The 23,841-nt window shown below is 40.3% G+C and overlaps 2 protein-coding genes across 7 annotated transcripts in view; one reads left to right on the forward strand and one right to left on the reverse strand.

The window, feature by feature from the left end:
• Positions 1–2,105, reverse strand: part of nckap1 (NCK-associated protein 1) — a 37,360-nt gene extending 35,255 nt beyond the window's left edge. For all 4 annotated transcript variants that reach the window (XM_085477034.1, XM_085477033.1, XM_085477032.1 and 1 more), the window contains exon 1: positions 1,742–2,105. In XM_085477034.1, coding sequence (XP_085333160.1) covers positions 1,742–1,849 — 108 coding nt within the window. In that variant the 5' untranslated portion in view covers positions 1,850–2,105. The remainder of the gene's footprint in view (positions 1–1,741) is intronic.
• LOC146695130 (dual specificity protein phosphatase 19-like) lies at positions 971–22,926 on the forward strand. Of its 3 annotated transcripts, none has more exons than XM_085477036.1 (5): positions 971–1,501; positions 3,268–3,520; positions 13,567–13,613; positions 15,755–15,907; positions 18,678–19,800. In XM_085477036.1, exons 2-5 carry the CDS (start codon positions 3,292–3,294, stop codon positions 18,903–18,905), a joined length of 657 nt encoding a protein of 218 aa, XP_085333162.1. In that variant the 5' UTR covers positions 971–1,501; positions 3,268–3,291; the 3' UTR covers positions 18,906–19,800. The 3 variants fall into 3 exon arrangements, with proteins under 3 accessions (XP_085333162.1, XP_085333164.1, XP_085333163.1); XM_085477038.1 differs by lacking the exon at positions 18,678–19,800 and adding an exon at positions 22,119–22,926 and having other exon boundaries at positions 980–1,501; XM_085477037.1 differs by lacking the exon at positions 971–1,501 and adding an exon at positions 2,692–3,055.
• The last annotated feature ends 915 nt before the right edge of the window (positions 22,927–23,841 follow it).

The following is a 23,841-nucleotide window of genomic DNA, read 5'->3' on the forward strand; positions in this document are numbered from 1 at the left end:
AGGAAAATGATCAAAAGCAGGCTGTTGTGATAAAATCTGCTTCAAGGAGCTCTATGCATTTTTAGCATGTTCAAATCTTTACAGTTAACTGAAGGGTTGCCATAATTCATTTTTGCATCATTTCTGTCCAATACTGCATTTTCAGCCTTAAGGTTCTTAAGGTTCAGGCTCAGAAAGCTTTAATAAAGGCAGGAGTTACACTGGGCCATCTCTCCAGCAGTGTCAACTCAATGAGACACTTCATTTCACTCTATAAGCCATTTATTCCTATGTATTGAACACTGAAAAGCAAAGGGGGGCAAAGTATCTCAGATAAGGTTCTTGTAATTCATCTTTGGGATATTATACTGTCACCACACCAGCCCACATCAAGTTATTAAGGACATTTTATAAGCGCAGCCAGATTCTCTTCTCTTTCCCTAACTCCTTATAAATTATCTTTCAGGAGAGGGCTAAAGCCCTTTTCTCAAGGTGATCAGGAAAATGCAGCCCTGAAATTTCTCTATACAGACCCCAATTTCCTCAAGAGGCTTTACTTTTTCCAAGCTGCCATTTAACCAGATGAATAAGAAAAATTTTTAATAACTTGCCTGGTTAAATAAATGCCAGGTAAAAACTGATATTATGTGAAAGTAAGGCTTTACCCTAGCTTAGTTTCAGCTGATACCTCTCTATCACAACACACAGCCGTTTTTGACATGAAGTCATGCTGATGGTTTCTAAATGATCTCTTGATAGCTTTATTTACCTTTGTGTTTTTTAGCTCATTTTAAATACATAATTTTGCATTACGTGCCTTTAAAGATTAACATTAACCCATGAAAAGCTTATTGGACAGATGTCAAACTGCATAGCATTTATGCAGTCAAGCAAAACGCCTGCTGGATACAGCTAGGGTGCAAATGAAACCATTCGTTTATCATTGGCCAGCATATATATAAAAAATTAGATTCTGGTTGTATCGTAAATATTTGTTCGGTAATCAGTTGAAAATAACAATCGAACGTCCAATTAACCGACTTTACTCGTTACTTTCGCTTCATTTTTTTCCACAATTAGTGTACCCAGCTAAACTAGGTACCTGCCAGCTAGGTCTGAAAAAAGCATCGAGTTCGGTTATGTATATGTCAGTGACTGGGGTGAACTAACAGGCTGCCTGCAGCTGGAGTTTGGCGTTTTAGCTCTTGGTGGAGGGGAGACGACGCCCGACTCCTAGCTTCATTAGCAGTTAGCTTAACTAGCAGCCGCCGCCATTATAGCGGCCAACGACGGCAGCTAGCTTCCACCACTAACGCAGGCCCAGGGATTTAAGGGGCTTGTTTGGCTGTTTCGGTTCTTTTTGTTTATCGCGCTACCCATTACAATCAACTCCCATTTTGATTAATCTAACCGAAAATCAGTTCACGTCGTAAATCCAATGGCCAGCTTTACCGCAAGCTAACGTGACAGCTAGTGGCTAGCTGTGCCCACAACCTGCTTCCAGGGATACCAAAGGGATAACGTAAGTGTCGTTTGACGCACATAAACACGCAGTTAGTAAAATAATAATAATGCCTAATGTCTAAAATGAGACCTAAAAGTCTTCTAACTGCTCATGCCGTGAGAGTAGCAATCAGTGCTAGCTAATCCCATATATCTCCCTGATGTTAATTTGGGATGTCCGTAAAAAAAAAAAAAAAAAATCTGTTCAAAGACTTGTATGCGATCAATGGGGGGCACAGCCTTGCGTGTGTGTGCGAACCTTTTTAATATTGTAAACACGGGTCAGCATCCCGATGCCTCTGTCGTTGAGGATGGTGAGTTTTTCTGCCAGTTTCTGCTGGCTGGGCTGGATCACTCCCCGAGACATCTTCTCCTCGCTGTTCGCCTAAATCTCCAAAGCAATCCAGTAAAAATTCCACAAATCTCCGCAGTCTTGTTCCGTAAAAATAGGGAAGAAATGGAAACTATGATTTATGTCGTTATTAGATTAAATTTCGCCCATGTTCAACCAGCTTCCTGTACTCCACCCCACCGTCTCCCTGCCTGTTTTTCTTTTTTTTTTTTTTTCGTTCCCTGGATGAGGAGTTGTCCTGGTTTTCACAACGAGGCTGGCTAATGCTGCGTTCACGGACCCTCGTTAATTTTTTTATTTTAAAGACTTGGCGTATACTTCCAGATGATGCTAAGATTTGTTTTTATAACAGAAGTTGGCAAATTCATTTGGTACACCACCTAAACATTAACAGCTCATAACAAAGTAGTTTAAATAAGTAGAATAGGGGTCTGTCACATCAACCGTCTGTATGTTCCCTTCCCTGGGCTCTTCCTTTTCTTCTTATCTTATCTTCAACATCCTTTTTCCATTATATCCACTCCTCCTCCTCTGTACATATCAAAACCATCTCATCCTTGCCTTTCTAACTTTGTCTCCAAACCCTTCAACCAGAGCTGTCCCTGAGATGTACTCGTTTAAAAAAAAAAAAAAAAATCCTGATCATCCTGGTCACACCCAATGAAAATCTTAGCATCTTCAACTCTGCCACCTCCAGCTCAACCTCCTGTCCTTTCTGTTTGTGCCATCATCTCCTAATCATATGTCATAGCAGGTTTCACTATCACTACCTCTGCTCATTGCAGCTATTAAAAAATAAGTAGAAGAGTATATGACTCAATAAAACCAAATAGAATATGACAGGGCAAAAAAAAAAAAGATGAAAAATAGTTCAAAATCAAAATAAATGCAATAAACAGAGATAAAAAAAAATATTAAGTAGAAGTATAATTTTCTAGCAGTCAAACCGGGCCTTTAAAAATCTAACAAATTTACTATTTTATTTTGAGCATTTGAACGTATCACATTGTGACGTAGCTTCCGATTCAGCTGTCAGTCGCAGGAGCTTACACTTTCTCACAGATTGTTTCGTTTTTTAATTTTTTTTTTTTATCTTGTATTAAAAAAAATAAAGCTGTGATAATGTGAGATTCTACTGCAGCGATGGCATAAAGCCCTTTTAAGGCAACAGCGGTCTAATCTTTTGCGGAAATTTGATTGAATCCAGTCCATTTAAACCAGGTTAGTACAAAAGTAGAGAAACTAACGTGTGATGTGTTTACATTCAGACATCAGCTTCACTTGTTACAGACATCAGTGCCTTCCCTTTTCAGTTTAACATTTCTTGTGGCATACACAGTTTTAGCCCAGTTTGTGTAACTATACATTACCAATACTTAACAAATCAATTACAAACTTAATGCTTCAGCTAAATATACGTTTGCATGTTTCAGGCCAGTCTTGTAAACTTTGTTGAGATGCATTCACTGGCTCAGGAGATCCACGGCTTCGCGAAAGACCGACTGAAGAAACAGTGCACGCGTGTTACCACAGTGACAGGCAAAAAGCTACTGGAGAGGAGGAGTGATGGAGGAGAGGGAGATGTGGAGCTGGTTGAAGAGCTGGAGGATGGAAATGGGTGTGGATTTGTAGAAGATAACAGCCTGGACCTCCAAGTTGGTGTCATCAGACCGTTCCTCCTGCTGGGTAATCTCTGTAGCACCATTCTTACAAATGCTTTTTTTTTTCAGTGCTAATCCCACCACATGATTGCACTATTCTAGAACCAGATCGATATATCTGTTGGGCATTATTAGCAGTTGACCTATTGGCCTATCACACGTATATATCTGCATATAGATTGTCTGATATGCACCAATATTTTCACAAAACATAACACAGAAATCTCTCATCGCTGTCTGCTGATTACACATAGAGTGTCAGCAGTTTTGCATTTTGAATATTAAAGCATGCAAATCTATTTTAGGAACCCTCAACAGAAAACAGTGAATCTGGGAATATGCATAGGTTCAACAGAAATTGACACAGTATCTGGGTCTAACAAGTAAAGTAGCTGCAGAAGTGTTGTAAACCTGTATTCTTTCTCATGGCTGGCAGGGGGCAAAAATAATTCAAGTTGTCTAGAAGTCTATGGAAAAACAGCCCTACTTCTCACTTTTTCTGTAAGCTCAGTAAACCCTTTCCTGGTGGGTTTGTGGTCTCAGTCGCTAGGTTCAAGACTCATTTAACAGAGCATGATGGTCATTTTCTAAATTGTCATCCAGTTTAGCGTAAAATTTGTGATAAAACACGGTATGTGGCTATCTTGTGATTTGTAAGTCAATATCCTGTCAAGCATAATTGCTCAGTTTTCTCAGTCGATTTCACCTATTGGCTTCTGAGTCTTAAAAGAGTCTAGTGTGGTGCGCCGGTTGAGATCGCTGGAACGAGCAGGCGACCATATGCCACAAGGCTGAGAGCGGATGACCCGGGTTCGAGTCCAACCTGCGGCCCTTTGCCGCATGTCTTCCCCTCTCTCTTCCCTCCACTTTCCTGTCAGTCTTCACTGGCCTTATCAAAGCTAAAGCCTTAAAAAAAATCAAGACAGAATGGCCCTGGTCAGATGGTGGATTCAAACCAGGACCTCCTTGCTGTGAGGCTAACCTGTGTAAAACAACATAGTTAAAGTAAAACCATCACAGGCGCATAGTAAGGGCCTTCAGCTGTGCAAACATTTATATATATATAAAGCGTTCTTTAGGGCAGCGGGGTTGAATAACTCTGAGTCACATGGCTCTGTTGTAACTGACAAGTTATTGTATGAGCATGCAGCGTCCCTCAGTTTTCACACGTGAACAAACAATTTGAGGAGAATAAGCGGCAGATATTTTCCACGCTTCTCCTTTGTCACGTCTAACACTTGGGAGAAAATAGTCCACTTCAGAAGCATATGCACTTCCGGAAGTACTCTGTGTACTTTACATGAAGAAGCTGCCTGGACAGAGCATGCAGGATGCATGTCACCCACTCTCTAATGGTACATTTACTGGAATATTAGCCATGCTTTTCACACAGTGATACAACTGGACAGCACACAGGCTTTTCATAGCAGGATTCAATATACAGTAAATGGTATAACATGGACAGAAATAAGAAGTTGATGTGATTTTGCCCCAAAACAAGATTTTAAAAAGCTTTTTTTTCCACATGGACATTTTACCTCTACCACCATCTTTACTGTTGCTGAACCTTCCCACAGATTTAAATTCAGGACTCTTATAATGTCTCTGTGCAGATCCAGTTACTGTGGCAATGACTTAACATTATTAATTCCTAATAATGGATAAATCATTGTTGTTAATTTTCAATTTGTCCAAAGATAAATGTTGACTTGCCCGTTTAGCTGGAGGATGCAGCTTTCCACATGTCAGCATGCATCCATCCTGAAGCGTCCTTGAGCTTGACATTGAATTCCCACCCTGCTCTGAGGTGCTGTTCACATCTGTAACTAACGCTGCGCTTTGACCTCACTGCGAGAAACAATCGACGAGAGAGTTTCTCAGCAGGGATCAATAAAATATTACATCTGTCTGGCTCAACAGAGGTGACTCTCTTCCATACAGTGATCCATGCGCTTCAAACATTAAAACCTGTTTTCATTCCCCAAAGTACCTCAGTGGTCACATCAACCTGTTATCAGACTGTACAGGATGATAGGGCATGTGTTAATAGTTCTCTGATATTTTTGTAACTGCCTGTGAGAGTATCTCTGTTTTTTTCAGTGCTCTTGTGACAGATTTTCATTGTATATTCTGTAAATAGAGTACAGTACAGCTCTGTCAGGCTGGAGGCGAGTTCCTCTCTGAAGGCTTTGTGCAGACTCCCTCAGTTGTGATATTGCTAATATTTATAATGTGTTGCTGTCCTCTGGCTACAATCCACTGACAGTTATTATATTTTGACATACACATAGATATCATCCAATTTAAACCAGCTCCTATATCTCCACAATATCAGTTAAAAAAGTAAACAAAAAAAACGTTTTACGATTTTATATTTCTTGCAGAGTGTCAGGTCATGGAAATGACATTCGTTCCCCCTTTTAGATGCATTTAATATGAAGCTACAGCCAAAGAAGAGTCATAGTATAATAGTATGCCTGGCAACATTCTAAAATTAAAATAAACTACCTACTAAAAGTCTTTCAAAGCGTTCCAACCTACAGGTTTGCGTGTTTTTCATTTAACCCAAATGTCTCTAGTGCTGTAGAAAATTTGTTGAGCTTCTATTTTTAACGTGTAGAAAGGCTGACGGCATCCCCCTGTTTCCAGTCTAGCTATGTGCTGGTGCTTAATATTTTTGATCTTTCAAGCAAATGCAATGTTGAACTGATTTGTGTTTGACTGAAGGTAATAAAACATAGGAAGTATCTCATATGAGCAACTTTGGAATCTTGAAACAGAACATTTTACTTTAAATAATTCAATAAATGCAATTTATTATTCTCATTTTTATTAGTAGTAGTAGTATTACAGCCACTGGCTTAAACTAACATTATTTTCCTTTGACCGTGGCCTTGAACATCTTTTGAAAAGAAACGCCCAAAAAAGTCTTCAAGAAAAATCCCTCACACACATACTGTAGGAGAAATTCCCTTCCTTTATCTGGAGACCTAAAAATGACCGTGTGTAGTGCATCTGATCTATGGAGGCAAAGATTGTTCCTCTTCTAGTTTTTAAGAGACAGGATGGAGATAAAAATAAAAAAAATAGCAATCGATTAAGACACATTTTTTCCAAATCTCATTATTTTTAGAATAAAAATGGACTCTTTTTTCCCATTATTGATTCAAATGCATCTACAACAACATCTGCAGGCAAGAGCAGAGAAGTTATTCTCTGTGTGTGTGCGGGGTATTCATTGGGATGATCTGCAGTTTTTTTCATGGTACATGTCACTTTAAGGGAGGATTCTCCCTCACCAATTAATAACACAGATACAATTTTCACTGATAAGCAGAAACATGTAATAATGATATACAAAAATAACTAAATGGAAATGCAGTGAAAATCAATAGAAGAAGTATCGACTTAATTTAAAGGTTTTGGGGCAAAGTCTGCCAACTAAGGGGAGAGAAAACTTTAGACTTACTGTATGCTAACGTCAAGGATGCATACAGCTCCTCCTCCCTCCCCCCACTTGGTAGGTCAGATCATAACCTGATTCACCTCACCCCCCGCTATGTGCCAATTGTGAGGAGGGAACCTGTGACCACCAGGACTGTTAGGAGGTGGTCAGAGGAGGCAATAGCGGAACTACAGGGCTGTTTCGAGGTGACCGACTGGGAAACACTCTGTGAGCCTCACGCCGAGGACATCAATGGGCTTACTGAGTGTATCACAGACTACATAACTTTCTGCACCGACTCCATTGTTCCAGCTCAGACTGTTCATTGTTACCCAAATAACAAGCCGTGGGTGACTAAGGACATCAAAGCCCTCCTCAACAACAAGAAGAGGGCTTTCAGAGGGGGCAACAAAGAGGAGGTGAGGAAGGTCCAGGTGTTACTAAAGGACAAGATCAGAGAGGCTAAGGACAATTACAGGAGGAAGCTGGAGTGGAAACTCCAGCAGAACAGCATGAGAGAGGTGTGGAGGGGCATGAAGACCATCACTGGATTCAGGCCAACCAACAGCAGGGGAGCTGAGGGAGGTGAGAATAGAGCCAATGAGTTGAATCTGTTTTTCAATAGATTCGACACCACAGTGTCTGCTCCCACCCCCACAACCTCACCTGCAGTCAGCCTGGAATCCAGAGCCACACCACTGTGCCAGCCTCTCTCTTCACATGTTGCCTCCTGTGAGATTCCTGACACCCCTCCCCCACCCATCACCTTCACTCAATACCAGGTTGAGATGCAAATGAGGAGACTTCACTCAGGCAAGTCTGCTGGACCAGACGGAGTGAGTCCCCTTGTCCTCAAGGCCTGTGCCCCCCAGCTGTGTGGAGTCTTTCATAAACTGTTTATGCTGAGTCTGAGTCTGCAGAGGGTCCCGGTGATGTGGAAGACATCGTGCCTCGTCCCTGTACCAAAGACGCCTCGTCCCAGTGGCCCCCAGGATTACAGGCCCGTGGCACTGACCTCCCACATCATGAAGACCCTGGAAAGGCTCATCCTGGACCAGCTGCGACCCATAGTAAGACCACATCTGGATCCCCTTCAGTTCGCTTATCAGCCTCGTCTCGGAACAGAGGACGCCATCATCTACCTGCTCAATCGTGTCTACACCCATCTGGACCAGCCGGCGAGCACTGTGAGGGTCATGTTTTTTGACTTTTCCAGTGCTTTCAACACCATCAGGCCGACCCTCCTGGGTGATAAGTTAGCAGCGATGCAGGTGGATGCTTCTCTGGTGTCCTGGATTGTTGATTACCTGACAGGAAGACCACAATATGTACGTCTCCCACAGTGTGTGTCTGACAAGGTGATCAGCAACACAGGGGCACCACAGGGGACTGTCCTCTCCCCCTTCCTCTTCACCCTCTACACCACAGACTTCAGCCACTGCACAGAGACCTGCCATCTTCAGAAGTTTTCTGATGACTCTGCGGTGGTTGGATGCATCAGCAGGGATGATGAGACAGAGTACCGGGCTGTGGTCGACTCCTTTGTCACGTGGTGTGAGCAGAATCATCTGCAGCTCAACGTGGCAAAGACCAAGGAACTGATCGTGGACTTCAGGAAGACCAGGAAACACTTGACCCCTGTTTCAATCCAGGGGGTCAGTGTTGACATTGTGGAGGACTATAAATACCTTGGAGTACACATTGACAATAAACTGGACTGGGCTAAAAACACCACAGCACTTTACAGGAAGGGCCAGAGTCGTCTCTATTTTTTGAGGCGACTGAGGTCCTTCAACATCTGCCAGAAAATGCTGAGGATTTTCTATGAGTCTGTGGTGGCCAGTGCGATCCTCTATGCTGTTGCATGCTGGGGGAGCAGGCTGAGGGTCGCAGATGCCAACAGACTTAATAAACTGATCCGTAAGGCCAGCAATGTTGTGGGGATGGAGCTGGACTCCCTCAAGGTGGTGTCGGAGAGGCGGATGCTGTCCAAGATAAAGACAATGTTGGATAACACCTCCCACCCACTCCATGACATGTTGGTCAGTCACAGGAGCACGTTCAGTGAGAGACTGAGATTACCGAAAAGCACCACTGAACGACACAGGAAATCATTCCTGCCTGTGGCCATCTCCCTGTACAACGCATCCACTTAACACACTGTTTGCTGCTACAACTACACATGTTTCTTTTCCAAATATTTATTTATAAGTGACTTATGTATGTATGTATGTATATATATGTATATATTGTACTATTCTTAGTTAGCGTATTGTCTGTCTTGTCTTAATGTTGGTTTAAAATGGAGCACTGTAACAAAAAATAATTTCCCCCAGGGATCAATAAAGTATTCTGATTCTGATTCTGATTCTAAAAAATGAAAGTGGTAAAACCTCAGTCACACAGGCCTGGAGACCAGTTGGTGACGCTCTGGCACCCTCAGTTGCTGCGGGGGAAATGTACAGTGATGAAAGAAAGTATTTCTCTCCTTCCTGACTTCCTTGTTTTTTGTCATATTTGTCACACTAGAATGTTTCAGGCCATTAAACAAATTTTAATATTAGACACTGATAACCCGAGTAAATACAAAATACATTTTTTCAATGATGATTTCATTTATTGCAGGTCTGGGCTCTTTTGTGACCTCCTGGATGAGTTGTGGGTGCGTTCTTGTTGTAATCTTCATAGGCCGACTTCTCCTGGGAAGGTTCACCATCAGTTTTCTCCTTGATGGCTTTGTCACCCGTTCCAGACTGATAGATCACTTTGGTTCTCATCTGTTCTCGAGTTTCTTTAGCCAGTGGCATGTTGTGTTGCTTTGGGTTCACAGACAACTCTCTAGGTCTGCATAAATGAGGCTTTAGCGATTGATTTTGCAGTAGTGGCCAAAAACCAGCTGGCAGATAATCGTGCATTACACATTTTAACCTCGCAACTGGCGGTTTTCAACTTACCTCTAAGGCTATATGACTGGGGCCTAACTTTAATGTGTCTTCATCCCCTGTGCAGTAATTGTTACAACAGAAACAGTAACAACTAAACGCTGTTTTTGAACCCTCTCATGTTGGGGAGCTCTCTCCATTAATTTGATACTCACTTTTATTTTACTTTTGGTTTCTGTGACTCTACCACTTCACCTTATGCCTTCCCTTTTAACAACAGAGCTCGTTTTCTTTTGGCGGATTGTATCCACCGTTACTTTGTTTCCACTTTCCACCATGTCAGCTACGTGGGGAAAACTACAGGAAATAAAAGTGCTTTCCTCTTCTCGGTGAGAGCCAGTCTAATTGTTGACCACATTAATATTCAGTTGGCTATTATACTGTGCAATAATAATAATTTATTATAAGTTAAAAACATGTCTACCTCTGCTTTAATAACACCAGCACATTGAGTCTATTGATTTTTTAATAACATCTGCCACACACCACTAAAAATATGATGGACATCTGTCTACTCTTCTTTAGCAGACTCGCTGAACAAGGTCCCCTGTCAGACTCTTATTTAAAAAGTGCTCAAAAAATCCTGGCATCCTTTCACAGATGTGTCAGTGTAAATCGTCTCCTTCTATACTGATGAGACATATGGGCCGGAGCAGGCTTATTTCCAAACACATGCTCAATCCTTTGGCTTTAGATGTGCATCTCAGCACCATGAGTTTGGCATTACGTAAAAGTGGATTGGCTAATGCAAAGAGTGCAAATGTTGCTACTTTGAAGACAGTAAGCTGAGAATCCACCCTGGAAAGTCTGGAGCAAGTGCTTCCATCATATTCTGCTTCCTGCCCATATGTCTCCCTCACATAATTACCCAGCTCCTGCTACTCAAGACTTCCACTGCTGTCTTCATGAGGAGTTATTTGACAAATGGAAAGAGATCATTGCTCCATTTTAACTGTCTCCCTGCGTGATTTCCTTTCTCAGTTGAAACTGGAGTGCTGTTGCCTTTTTGTTTTTTACTTTATTGCCTGCAAAACAATAAGCATGGTCAAGGATATTGCAGAGACACAAAACAAATACAAAACAAACAAGACTGAATCATTATATCTATACCTGCTTGTGTCCCACAATGTCTGACCAGGGGGTTGCATCAGAAGAGGTGGGAAGGTGGTGGAAAAAATGCCAAAGTAATCATTCTTACCACCTCCATCACGGCTACAAGTAATGATAATAAATCAGTCGGGGTAAGTAGTCTGTTGGTCCCTGCCACTGGCAGAGAGGCAGGGACAGGGCACCGCCTGGAGCTCTAGAATGCCAAGGGCAGCGGAATATCTTTTTTTAATTAAAGATTATCTTTATTAAAATCACCCCTGTGTGATTAACACCATATTTTCCACTTGCTGTCATTTGTGTGGAGATATTTTAATTTATTCTCTCTGATTTTGGTCCTTTTTGAATCAACTTCAGAGCTCCATAGGAAGAGGCTGGCCCAGGGGGTTTGCTCCCTTTCAAAACCAGACCCTGAGGAATGAGCCAGTTTAGTAGGGACAGAATTCTTTCACTGCCTTCACTTCAGCAGGTTTTGTAAGTGTTCCTCATAAAGGCTTCCCTCATATGCTGATTGTCTGATTTGGTTTGCTTTAGAAAGCTAGTTGTGATTTCTTTCTTGCTTTGGTCTTAGTTCACCCTGGAGTAATTTGCTTTCAGTTATTCTCACATCCTTCCTATGCACGTCAGTGGAATGTTCACTGGTTAAAAGAATGACTTGTCCTGGAAAGGGTAAAGCCACTGCCTTGATCACTACCCTTTCCTCCAGCTCTGTGAACATCCTACCTGCCCCTTCTCCTACAGTTCCTCTGACCATGATGAAAAATGTATGCATGACAATTTACAAAACTCAGAAATGGCACTACAAAAATATTCTTTAAATGAATGTGTGTATTTCCTGTGGCATACGCAAAGGAACAAAGAAGCAACACCACCACAAACACAAAGTAGCCCACATGTCACATACATGCATGTGCTATCACCACTGGTAAAGATAGGGCCACTAGTGACGTGTAAACTGACTACATTTACTCAAGTACTTTACAGTACTTGTATTTCCAGGTCATTCTACTTAACAGTTTTTGGATGCAAATACTGTTTTTGTTCTTCATACCATTATTTTCAAGCTTTAAATAATTACTATTTTGCTCATTTTAAACTATAAATCTGCTGCTATACAATTCTCTGTTATTATAGTTGAAAGTTTCAGGCAATATACAGTAATTAATATACATACATAGTAATTAAAATCTTCTCCTACTGCAACATTAAAGTAATATACACATTAATGAATCCATTACCATGATATACAAATAAAGTAATGAAAACAGTCACAGTACATACATTGTATGTGATTGCCAAAACTTTTGTAGTATTCCATTTACTTATGTAAAGTATCTAAATATTTGGTTTCCCAATTAGCAAAATGGGTTTCAATGCTTTTCAATTATCAGCCTTGCTCACTGTGTTATTTTGCATGTAACTCCATATGGATGACTCCACAGCGCTGCTTATAAGCTTAAATATACGCAGCCAGTGATTTCTTGACCGGTGTTCTGTTTCTCACTAAATATTCAAATGTCCCGTGATCCACCCTGACTTGTTCTCAGTCCCTCTCTGTGTTCAGTTGATGAGCATGATCAGTTCCATTTATTTTAGATACAGTAAGGTGATTTAGGTGGGGACAAGTGAGCAGCAGCTATAATAAAGTAACAATTAAAAGGGTTTGTGAGTGGGAGAGTGATAGGGAATATATATATATATATCTGCTAATTTATGTATATGTATATAATAATAATAATGATAATGATAGTAATGATAATAATGCAGTTTTCCACCTACACTCTATGCTGCATTATTTCTTTTCAAATTTTGCTGATGAAGGTTTATTGTCATGAAATTGTCTCTTCTCGCAAAAAGAATCATGAACTTCCTTCTCTGCAGTGACAGATAACTCTGAATAGCTACTGTATTTCAGCAGTTTTTAAGCCTAGTCGAGTGTGACTACATACACAAATCATCTGATTCCTATCCCAGATTTTTTCTGTAGCTTTAAGCCGTTTTGCTCTTGGTTTTTGCTGACTGATATCTTCCCCGCTTGGTACTGCGGCTGTTCAAAAAGGGTTTTGTGTCTGCATGTTTTCTTACGAAGTGATATTGTTGCTGATATCCTTCAGCTTTTGCTTTCCCTGCAAAACTTGGCACCGCTTTAAAACATCCTCATATCGATAGGGTCAAAGGCGTCCTTTTCATGAGATAGTTGCTGTTTCCTGGTCTGTTTGATCATCTGTAATCTATTAAATGCCAGGAAATACCTTGCCTTGTTTCCCCACAACCCAAAGTCACTTCTTTAGATCATTCAGTCACAGTGTCTGGCATTGCTTTTAGTTGTGAAAATTCAAGTTTTACTCAAAAAAGCAGCACCCCAGTAAAGAAATATGACCAAATGGTACATTTTACTTCTCAGAGGTGTAAATAAACACAGTGTGCTGAAAATATTTCTATTATTAAATTGGTTTAAGCAGTTTTACGGCTGAGGAATTATCATCATGCTACAGGAAGCTTTATTTAAACACACTTGGTAGGCAGATGCATGCCCCATCTGTCTGCCTTCTTATCGAGTTGTTTCTGTCTTTTCAGGCTCTCAGGATGCAGCCCACGACATTGACACCCTGCAGAGATATAAGGTCAGTGCAGAGGGATCAATAGGGCGGGCATGCCCTTGCTTTGTTGTGATAGCATGTGTAGTGACATGAGATTAGAGGCAGCTATGTAGCTGAGCTTTCCTGCGGGTCAGCAGCAGCCAGCGAATAGCCAGAGGAGCTTCATGACTCATGCAGTGACAGTTTAGCACAGTAGAGGGAGTAAATGATTACAGTAAGTCTCAGCGCTGCTCCTCCACATCAGTGAAATGTGACTAGTCCTTCTCTGCAGTGGCTGCTCCCAGGCATGGGCATATTGCTGCCTGTGCACTCTCAGGATGATGAATTGGAGATATTACGAATACCTTCACTTCCTGTTTCTAGGATGAAACCTTGGCTGTCTAAATTCAGGTTTTCTTAGATAGCTATTAAACTCAGGAGATTTGACAGCCTGCCCAAAGGCACTTTCTAAAAACCTGCTCTTACCAGTAGAACAATGCCTTTAAACACTGCAGTGGAGTATTTTGTTGGTAAATCTCACATTGAGACTGGGAGAATGTCAGATCTACTCACTGTAAAACGGACATATTATAGATATGATGCTACAGAGAGTAGAACGTCCATTTCCCAACCCAGCAAGAATATACTGGATAGCAGATTTGGTTAAAAAGTGAAAGGTGAAGAGTAGTCTTATTTTTAGAACTCCTATGGACAATCATGAAACAACCTACAGATTTCTACTTTTAGCCAGGAGGCAGCTTTGCAAACCATCCATTACCCAGTTAGAACCCCAAGTCACACGTTGATGTATATAAATGACAGAAGCGTGTTTTGTCAAACTATTGCCATCCTTCAATAGTTTGTCTGTCTGTACTAGATGCTGGGTTGATCAAATATCAATAAAACTAAAGACACACTCTAAAAATGTCATATGTGTTTTTAAAGGCCTAGTTGCTCCAGGCAGGTTTAGCCAAAGAAAACAGCACCCAGTAGACATCTGGTGCTTGGTTGGTTTCCTGTAGTCATGGTTTTGATAGTGATCAACTCTCTGGTTGTCTGGCTTATTGCAGGAACATTTTCTACTGCTTGAAGTCTAACTGCGTTTGCCTTCCTATTCACTTTTCCATCTACAAAAAACTCCCACGTGGATGTCAAAAGCCAGACATTTAGCATGCAGACATAATTCTATTATTTATCATCATTGTGCCGTATGTCATTTTCTTTATTTTGAAAATCCACTGTAGGCAGCAACTACATTAACTGTGGTTTGTCAAAAGTGCATTTTATCCACCAAGGAATATCTGTAATAATGAAAAAATTATTGTTATCTAATCAGAACATACAGGGATATTTTAAAAGCTCAATCAATCAACAAGGTAAAAATTTTTCTTTTTACCTTGTGTGGCAAGACTCAAAACTTCTCTAAAACGAGGTTCACTTTCACTTTTAGCCAACATTACTTAAATAGGAGGAATAAGTACATCTGTTGGGACTATTTACAGCTACAGATTTATATATATTAAGTGTGAAAGTATTTACTGTAGCAGCAGGACAGAAAATAAACCACACTGTGTGTGTTTGATATGTTTTTAAATACTTTTTAGGCAATAATATAGCTCTCTGGCATACTGGAATGAGATTTATCAGACTTTGATACACACACAATACTTCCGAGAAGGATCATTTCACTGTTGATTTTGGCCTTTAATGGGATTTGTTGTCAATAATAAAAAATATAGTGTAACGCCTAACTTGTCTCTTAACGCGGAAGAGGATGTTAGATGATACAAGTAGTCTAAAAGCAGAGCACATTAGTGCGACGCTGAGATGTAACGGAGGAGAGAATTTAGCCCTCTGAGGTAAGCTAAATTTAAGTGAGAGTAGACAGATACTGCAAAATGAATTGGAGCCATCTGTCTTCTTCCCTGCCTACACTCGCTCCCTCTTGCTTTCCTCACCCTTTCCTCTCCATCTCTCTCCCCTTTCCTTCTTTCTCCCTGTGCCTCTGCCCTCTCTCAGTCACATTCAGCTTGTGTCATGTCATCAATATGGCTGACAGAATATCTCTCTTACTCTTCCGTCAAGGCAAAAAGAGCTTTTAAAGCAAGTCAATGCTCAGGGGTCATTTGCTCAAGGAGTTTCATGTCTCTGCACCCACTCCCTCTTCCCCATGTCCCCTCTGTCAGGTATCTCATGTGCTAAATGTTGCATATGGAGTCGATAACCTGTTCCCAGATAAGATGGTCTATAAGACGCTCCAGATCCTGGACCTCCCAGAAACCGAGATCACTTCCTACTTCGAGGAGTGCAGGTCCTTCATAGATCAGACTCGGGAACAGGTACGTACACACAGTTAGAATAAAGTCATCCACTTCTATACGTGGATGGCAGTTATGGCGGCAGAGTTCTGCAGAGATGATGTTCTTTGCAGGCCAACCCTGGCATTGCTTTGGCTCAACTGACTATCCATAAACTTATGATTATTACAGAAATAAGCCCTATGGGATGTAAAGTTTTTGACACTTACACTTTGTGTTCAGCAAGATGAACTCCACAAATTTCTCCAATATCTTTTTGAAGCATAAAATGCAATCGCAAGACATGAAAGACTGATGTTAGGCTAAAAGGCGTGACATTAATGCATTTAATGTCACGCTTTTAATAACTTTAAATGTCTGCAGCCTTTATTATCCACAAACTTTATATCAGACATCTAACCAAAAATCCCTTTTAAGAAAACTTAAGAAAGCTGTTGTTTTTTATCAATACGTATGTGCATTTTCTTTCATGTGAATTTATAACTTTAATCTAGATCTAAAATCTGAGTTATTCTGGGAATATTACCCCTACTCCCCTTGCCCCTTAATTCTTTATTTTCTTTACCATAAGTGGGCCAAGGCGGGAGGGCTGGTGAATGTCAACAGGATCACAGATACCTGTGTATCCGCAGAGTGGTCACAGTGCCCACCCATGCTTCTCGTTGTCCATCACCAACGATGCCTGCAGTGAACACAAGAGCATCAGAACTGGGCCATGGAATAAATGACGTTGGGCTAATTTTCTTCCCAGAGACTAAAAAAAGCAAGCAATATTTAAACCAGCTTTTCCCAAACATGCTACTTTTATTTTGACAGCTTACATTATTTTACTTCCTCACACAAACAAAATGGTTTCTAATGATGATGTTAATAGTCAATTGTGTATCCTTTTTTGCTTCAACGAGTGTTGCACATCCTCAGCTTTCCCTACCCATTTTTCTTTGGCCAATATCTCAAGCTTCTTCAGATTTGATGGTCTTCTGGCATGGACATTGGTCTTCAGTTTACCTCAACTATTTTCAGTGGGATACAAGTCAGGACTTTGTCAGTAGGATTCACCTTGGAGTTCACCAGGTGCATGTTTTGGGTAGATAATGTTGATTTCTGATTAAATTATTCCTAAATTGTGAAAAAACAACTTGGAAGATGAAGGCTGATGAACCAGACCCAATTTTTCTGCAGACTGCTTGAAGCTTCCTTTACAAATCTCCACATCTTCTTCTTTCTTTATGTTTTCTTCCATCTTGATGAGATTCCCAGTTCCGGATGCACTGAAGCATCCCCACAGCATAATACTTCCACCACCATATTTCACTGTGGGGACAGTGTTACTAGGGTCTTAAGCCTCTTCCTTCTTTCTCCAAACATAAGAGCTCTAGTTTCGTCTCATCGGACTAAAGGGCGCGCTTCCAGTGAGCATAATCTTTCTCCGGGTTATCGTTAACATATTTCAGTCTGGCTTGAAGTGCAGAAGTGGAGTTTTGTTGGTCTGCTGCCTTGCAGTCTATTCCTGTGAAGGGTTCTAGTGATTGTCTTCTCTGTGACTACAATCCCTGATTTGCCTAAGTCATTCACTAGTCTTGGCAGTTGTTCTGGGGTCTTTAGACACATCTTTCACCAGTTTTCATTCTAGAGTCTTTGAAATATTTTGCTTCCTACCTCTGTCAGGCTTGTTCTGTACTTTGTGGCTGTCTTTGAATTTCGTGATGATACTTCTCACTCCTGTTTTTGGCACTTGGAAATGCTGTGATAACTTTGTATATCCATCTCCTCCTTTGTGAGCATCAATAATTCTTTTTCTCAAGTCTAAGCTGATTTCTTTTGTTTTTGGCAAGGTGCTTTCTCAAGTGACAACTCAAACCCTTGCTGAAGTTTTTATACTGCGAGTACAATGAAAGTTTTAACTTGATTTTAAAAGCTTTGAGCATTACAAAGTTCACATCATTGCACAGCAGTGGTTTGTTCTATGGCTCAATAAAAAGGTCAGTTTATCAGGGGGGTAATAATATTCACCCTGGTATTTTTTGTTGTTGTAATTGTGTGAAAATAAAACTGATGTTTTCCAAGAACAATTAAAAAAAAATTAGTATGCTTAGAAATGCTGAATTGAAAATGCTCTGTTAAATTTTTTTGACAAGAACTTTAAATTTCATGTTACAGGACATCTTACCCACAATCAATTCCTGCTCATTAAAATAGCACAGTTCATTCGCACGTGCCTCAATGATGCAGCAGTTGGTCGTCTATAGTTAGTACAAAACACTGCAGCAAAGCTCTTCACAAACCCATCGAACACATTACTCCAGTCCTCGCAGAATTACCCTGGCTTCCCATTCCTACAGAATCCAATTTAGGATTTTATTGATTGCTTTTAAACCACTACATGGTATGGCTCCACTTAATATCTCAGAACTCTTAACCCCCTGTTTCTGCGCCCGAACCCTTCAGATCAGAGAATCAATGGCTGCCACAGATTCCACGGTCCAGGCTTAAAATGAAGGGGATCCACATTGTTGCTGTTTTAGTTGCACCGCTGTTGAACGAGCTTCCTCTTATTATTAGATCAGGTAATAAATAAGATTTATTATTTTAGCTTCTGTATTATCAAGTAGACGATCAGTCCGTGTGTGTTACCGCCTGCCTGGACACTGGTGTCTATGTACACCCCTTTTGCGACTCTTGTGGCCTCTCTGAGCTTGATAATGCAACTGTTCTGCAAAACTAAATTACAAATGATTTCAGGAACATGACAAAGCACCCATGGTGTCGACTTGGCTTTGCTATTTCCCAGGCCTCAAACCCCACCTTGCAACCTAGAGGAATTAAAGGATCTGCTGCTAATGTCTCAGTGCCTGACAGCTTCAGACGTCTGTGGAGTTCATGCCTTAACAGGTCAGAGCTGATTTGGCAGGCAGAGGGAACGATGCACAGTATTAAGCAGGTGGTTTTAATGTTGTGGCTGATTGGTACATATAAACGACAAACTTGTCAGCTTTTATGGTTTTGCCAGATTAAATGAAAATGAAAAACAACACCAACATAAAAAAAAGAAAATCTGATCTATTTAAAAACTCCTGCATCTACCTTCCCTGAGGAGATTCATGCAGCCTGAAAATGCCTTCTTTCATATCTGCTGGCTAATTTAACATGTCAGTGTGCGCACACAGCTATTCTGCTGCCTCACTGTGATGCATTTACACACATCTACAGGAGGCAGTTATCTGCAACTCAGCACAAAGGTGAGGTAGCAGGCCTGATTACCTTTTAAAAGCTTATGCTGGGGTCATCTAATGTAGTCTGCAAAGTAACATTTTGTGTGCTTTAACTCAATTTTCTCCTCAGTGATTTTACATGTTGTATGAAATACTTTTGAAGGGATTATTTGGCACGGACTTGCATCTCTTTCTGCTTGTGTGTGTGTGTGTGTGTGTGTGTGTGTGTGTGTGTGTGTGTGTGTGTGTGTGTGTGTGTGTGTGTGTGTGTGTGTGTGTATTGACCGTAAGCAGAACATAATGTGATGTGAGCGCTGATATGAAAACACTCAACTGGAGCGCAATGAAATAACAGCAAAACAAGAAACACTGACAAAACCAAATTAAGTCTCTGTGTTTGCTGTGATGGATTATGTAGCTCAGGCAATTTTCAGTCTGCAGAAGTTTTCTGTAGTTTTCTTTTGTAAAGAAGGAAAACAAGACCTAATATGTAACAATGCTGACTGAAGACACCAGCACAGATATTATAAGGGCAGATCAACCATTCTGAAAGATGGAAACTTATAAAAGAGAGGTCTTATACAGCACAATACAGATATTGTTCTGTGTGCACTTCAATAAATTGTATTTTTCCCAGTGGAACTGCTGGATATTGTTATATTTAAAAAAAAAAAAAGAAAGCACTCTGATAGCATGCCACTTGCAGCAAGATCATTTAAATATCCTCTCCTTCCTGGGTACTGATGGACAGTAAAAATCAAAACTGCACTCACACGTTAATTTCAGCCTGGAAAGAGACTTCATTGTGCGACGGGAGATTTCGCTGTGAATAAAAGAGACAAAAAAGTGTCAATACACTGAGCTTCAGAAGTGAGCCGTGGGCCTGCACGCAAGATGTGGCTAGACTTTTAAAAAACATTTCCAGCAAGGCACTTTAGGCAGTAAAATAATTACATCAACATTAATATGTATCACAGTGCAAATTTTTGACACATTCTCACACAGTCCCAGATGCAGATTTGCTCTCTCTCAACTCGCTCTACATCATCCGTCTAATGCTCCTTCAGGAATATTAAGAAATCAGAAAATAACAAAATACAAAATACAGCGAAATTTATCTTTAAGCTTTAATAAATAGCATAAAAACATATTTATTCACCTTTACTCACGACCGGTATGTGGCCACATAAAAAGCTCACTTTGTGCGCTAACATTAAGAGAAATCGTCGTATGAAAATCTTTTGTGAATCAAAGTTTTATTTATACCATTCAAATTCTTTTTAAAATTTTGTTTTAGTTGACAGATTTCTTCTTTAGAGACAAAGTGATCTTTGTGAACTTAGAGTCACCCTTGTACTTCAGTGTAATGCTTTTACTTAACTCTGTTTTACTGAAGTGGGGAGTAGAAACCTCAGCCATACGGTCATGTGAAAAAGAAAGCATGTCTAAGAAAGCATATCTTTCATTTCTAAGGTTTCACATGTCAGGACATAATAAAAAATAATTAGATCCTTTGCAGAAGAATGATCTTGTTCATTGTGGAATAATGGACGTAAAATTCTTTGGAAATGCCCTTAAAGCCCTTCCCAGATTGATGGGCAGCAACAGTTGCTTCTTTAACATCATTGCCGATGTCTGTCCTCCTTTGCATCATGTTAACACACACACGAGAATGCTGCAGATGAAACGTGCATTTATAGAGGTGGTCACACTTTCTGATCATCAGTTCATCAGGTGCATCTGATTACCAGCAGCTGACGGCTATTCACCCTTTTAATTCCCAGGGAAGCTTAAAACCAAAGTGTACACCTCAACCCAATTGAAATGCTGTGACGGGACAAAGAACAAAATTGTTCCACAAAAAGTCCTAGAGAAAACAAATGGTGCTAAAGATGGTCTTAGTTTTTCACACACTCCTGCATTTTGGCATCTGCATTGATTTTTGTTAAATGAATACAGTTTAAAATACTAAGTCTTGTTGTTCATATGAGATTGTTTGCCGCTGTCAGCAGGAGCTGACTGTGTCTTGAGTGAATAGTGGGACCCAATTGCAGACACGGAAGGAGACGGAACTGCGTTTCAAATAAAAGACGAGCCGTTTATTCAGGCTGATTAAACATGAGTACAAAAATAAAGCAAAAAGCGAACAGGGGCGAAAACTAAAGTAAAACCTAAACTGGGGAAATTAAACTGTGGTAACTATAATTCAACTATAATAACTATGACAACAGATATGAACATGATTCTGACCAGGAACGTGCGAGAAACTGTGATGAGGAAAAAAAACAAAACAAAACACAAGGACACAACCTGAGCAGAATCATGAAGTACATGGAACTTGATGTGACGTGATGGGAGCAAACACAGACAACCTGACAAACACTGAATGAAAACACACACACTAAATACACACAGGAGGTGTTAAGGGGAAGTGGAAACACATGAGGAAACAGCTGACACAAATTAACATAACAACGTCACAGGGATAGAGTAAAACTAAACACATTGAACAAAGAAACACAAGACTTTCAAAATAAAACAGGAAACATGGAGAGACTTAGATATGACAACACAGGCTTGACAACATGAGACATGCGGACAAGAAACACATGACATATTGACACAGAAGACAAGAGTAGACTGGAAACCTAAACTAGAATAAGACTAAGAAAAATAAGAAATCAAAAATACAAAATAAACTGAAAATGCTCGGTCACAGACCCAGCACCTGACGTTGTTTCTACTTTTAAGACTTGCTAAGGAACAGATAATTGTTTTGAATAACTGTGTACTAGTTTTCATGGTTTTTAAATGCCTTAAAGCCTCAAACTGATCTTGTAAATGGCTAAATGGTTGTTTGAAACTGACCAATTTTATGTTTAGAGTGTTATATATTTTCTTTAGTAATTTTAATTTACCATGAGGACAGGTTGTGATTGAAGTCGAGATGTGAAATCCTGACTTTTCTTAATGTTTACTGTGTCTGTTTTTGGTCTTACAGTCACATTCTCTTTCCACAGGGCGGTGTGGTGCTGGTCCACTGTAATGCTGGCGTGTCCCGCTCTTCCTCCATCGTGATTGGGTATCTGATGCTGAGGGAGGAGCTTTCATTTGATGATGCATACAGCCAGGTTAAGCTGGCGAGGCCATCGATTCGCCCAAACCCCGGCTTTTATCAGCAGTTACAGAAATACAAATCCTAAGGGTCTAAAAGTCTGTTTTTTGCTTTTAAAACTGTGTGACAAAATCAAAATTATAACTGGAGCACTAATGGGAAGTCTTTGCCCTGTGATAACATCACAAACATTTTTATGTGGGAACTATTTTCTTTCTACTCAATTACACTCGCCAACCATTTCACTTTCCAGGAGATAGTTTTCAGCTACTTCTAATGACGCTCATGCTTGTGACAGGGTGACGGGTGTCCTACTGTGTTGAGCAGCACTGTTAGCTAGCTGCATGCTTGTTTAGGTTGGCAGATGTAGAAAGCAAAAACAAGATAGTTCCTTTATAAAATGACATGGCCTGCCTAACCAGGCCAATATTTCTGGAACGAGACATCGCCTCTGAGTGTTTTAAGTCTTCATTAAAACACCATATGGCAACTGCCATTTAATTCCATTATAGTAAGAAACAGCAGACATTTCTGTAGTCAGTATCTCCCAAACTGTTTGACTCACACTAAAACAGTCTAAAAAGACAAATATGTCTACAGGGCAGAGGAAGAACATGAGCATTTGATTTTACATGCGGCTCCCCTTGAAACATTGCAGTTTTGATTTTTATGTAAATGAATCTGCCGATAAGTAATAAACATTTGCATGCCTAGTGCTAGTAAGTGTGTTATTTTTAAACTTCAGCATTGTCTCTTTGTAATACAGTTGAAAAAATATGGTTAAAGCTCTACTGGGAAATTGACTTACTATTTGATTTGTTAATGTTAGACACAGCTATTTGCTTTGCAGTATAGATTGTCTTCTAATTAAAGACGCACCGGTTTTCCTGAGGTACTACTTGATACCTTTCTCAACTACACAAACAAGTACACCATCAATTATAATGATTGCCCTCACTGCAGCGTTGTCTCTATCAATTTCACAACTTTGCAAAGTTGATGTGCTAACCCCGCTCTCCTGAAATAATTAGCTTGTAATTAGCTTGTTAGATAATGAGGGAGAATCCAGTTGGCTCGCATGCTAATCGACAAATACCGCTGGGGTGAGCTCCTAACACTGCAAACACACAGCACACAAAAGTATTATATCCTAATGTTCACCGTTTGAATGGATATAAAGGCTACAGGCCAGATGTGTGTTTGTTGTTCAGCTGGCTGAGAACGTTTACAACGGATTATTGTTACATATTCATGTCCAGAGTGTTGAAATTACCTCAGTGTAGTTAAATATAATGTAATATTTGTAAGACAACTTAATCAGCAATGTTAGGGAGTTCAAACTAACACAAAAGCAAGTGAATATGCCCCTATAACTGCTTTATTTCCTTCACTATCTCACAGATTTCTCTAGTTTTAAAAAGTAATTTTTAAGGCTAGACTATTAGCTCAGAGCACTGAGGCAGATTGAGTTCTAAGGATGGTAATCTCAATGTCTCGGTCCACCGCTGCGGTCCAGAATGAAGTATCTGAATGGGTATTGGATGGATGGGAGCGAGACTGCACCCAAAGGAGGAATCCTAATTACCTGAATGCTTGCTTGGCTTTTTCCTCTAGCGTTGCACTGAGGA

This window comes from Copadichromis virginalis, linkage group LG13 (assembly GCF_057382275.1).
Source record: "Copadichromis virginalis isolate Kocher_CV1m ecotype Utaka linkage group LG13, C_Virginalis_male_GT1.1, whole genome shotgun sequence".
NCBI lineage: Eukaryota > Metazoa > Chordata > Actinopteri > Cichliformes > Cichlidae > Copadichromis > Copadichromis virginalis.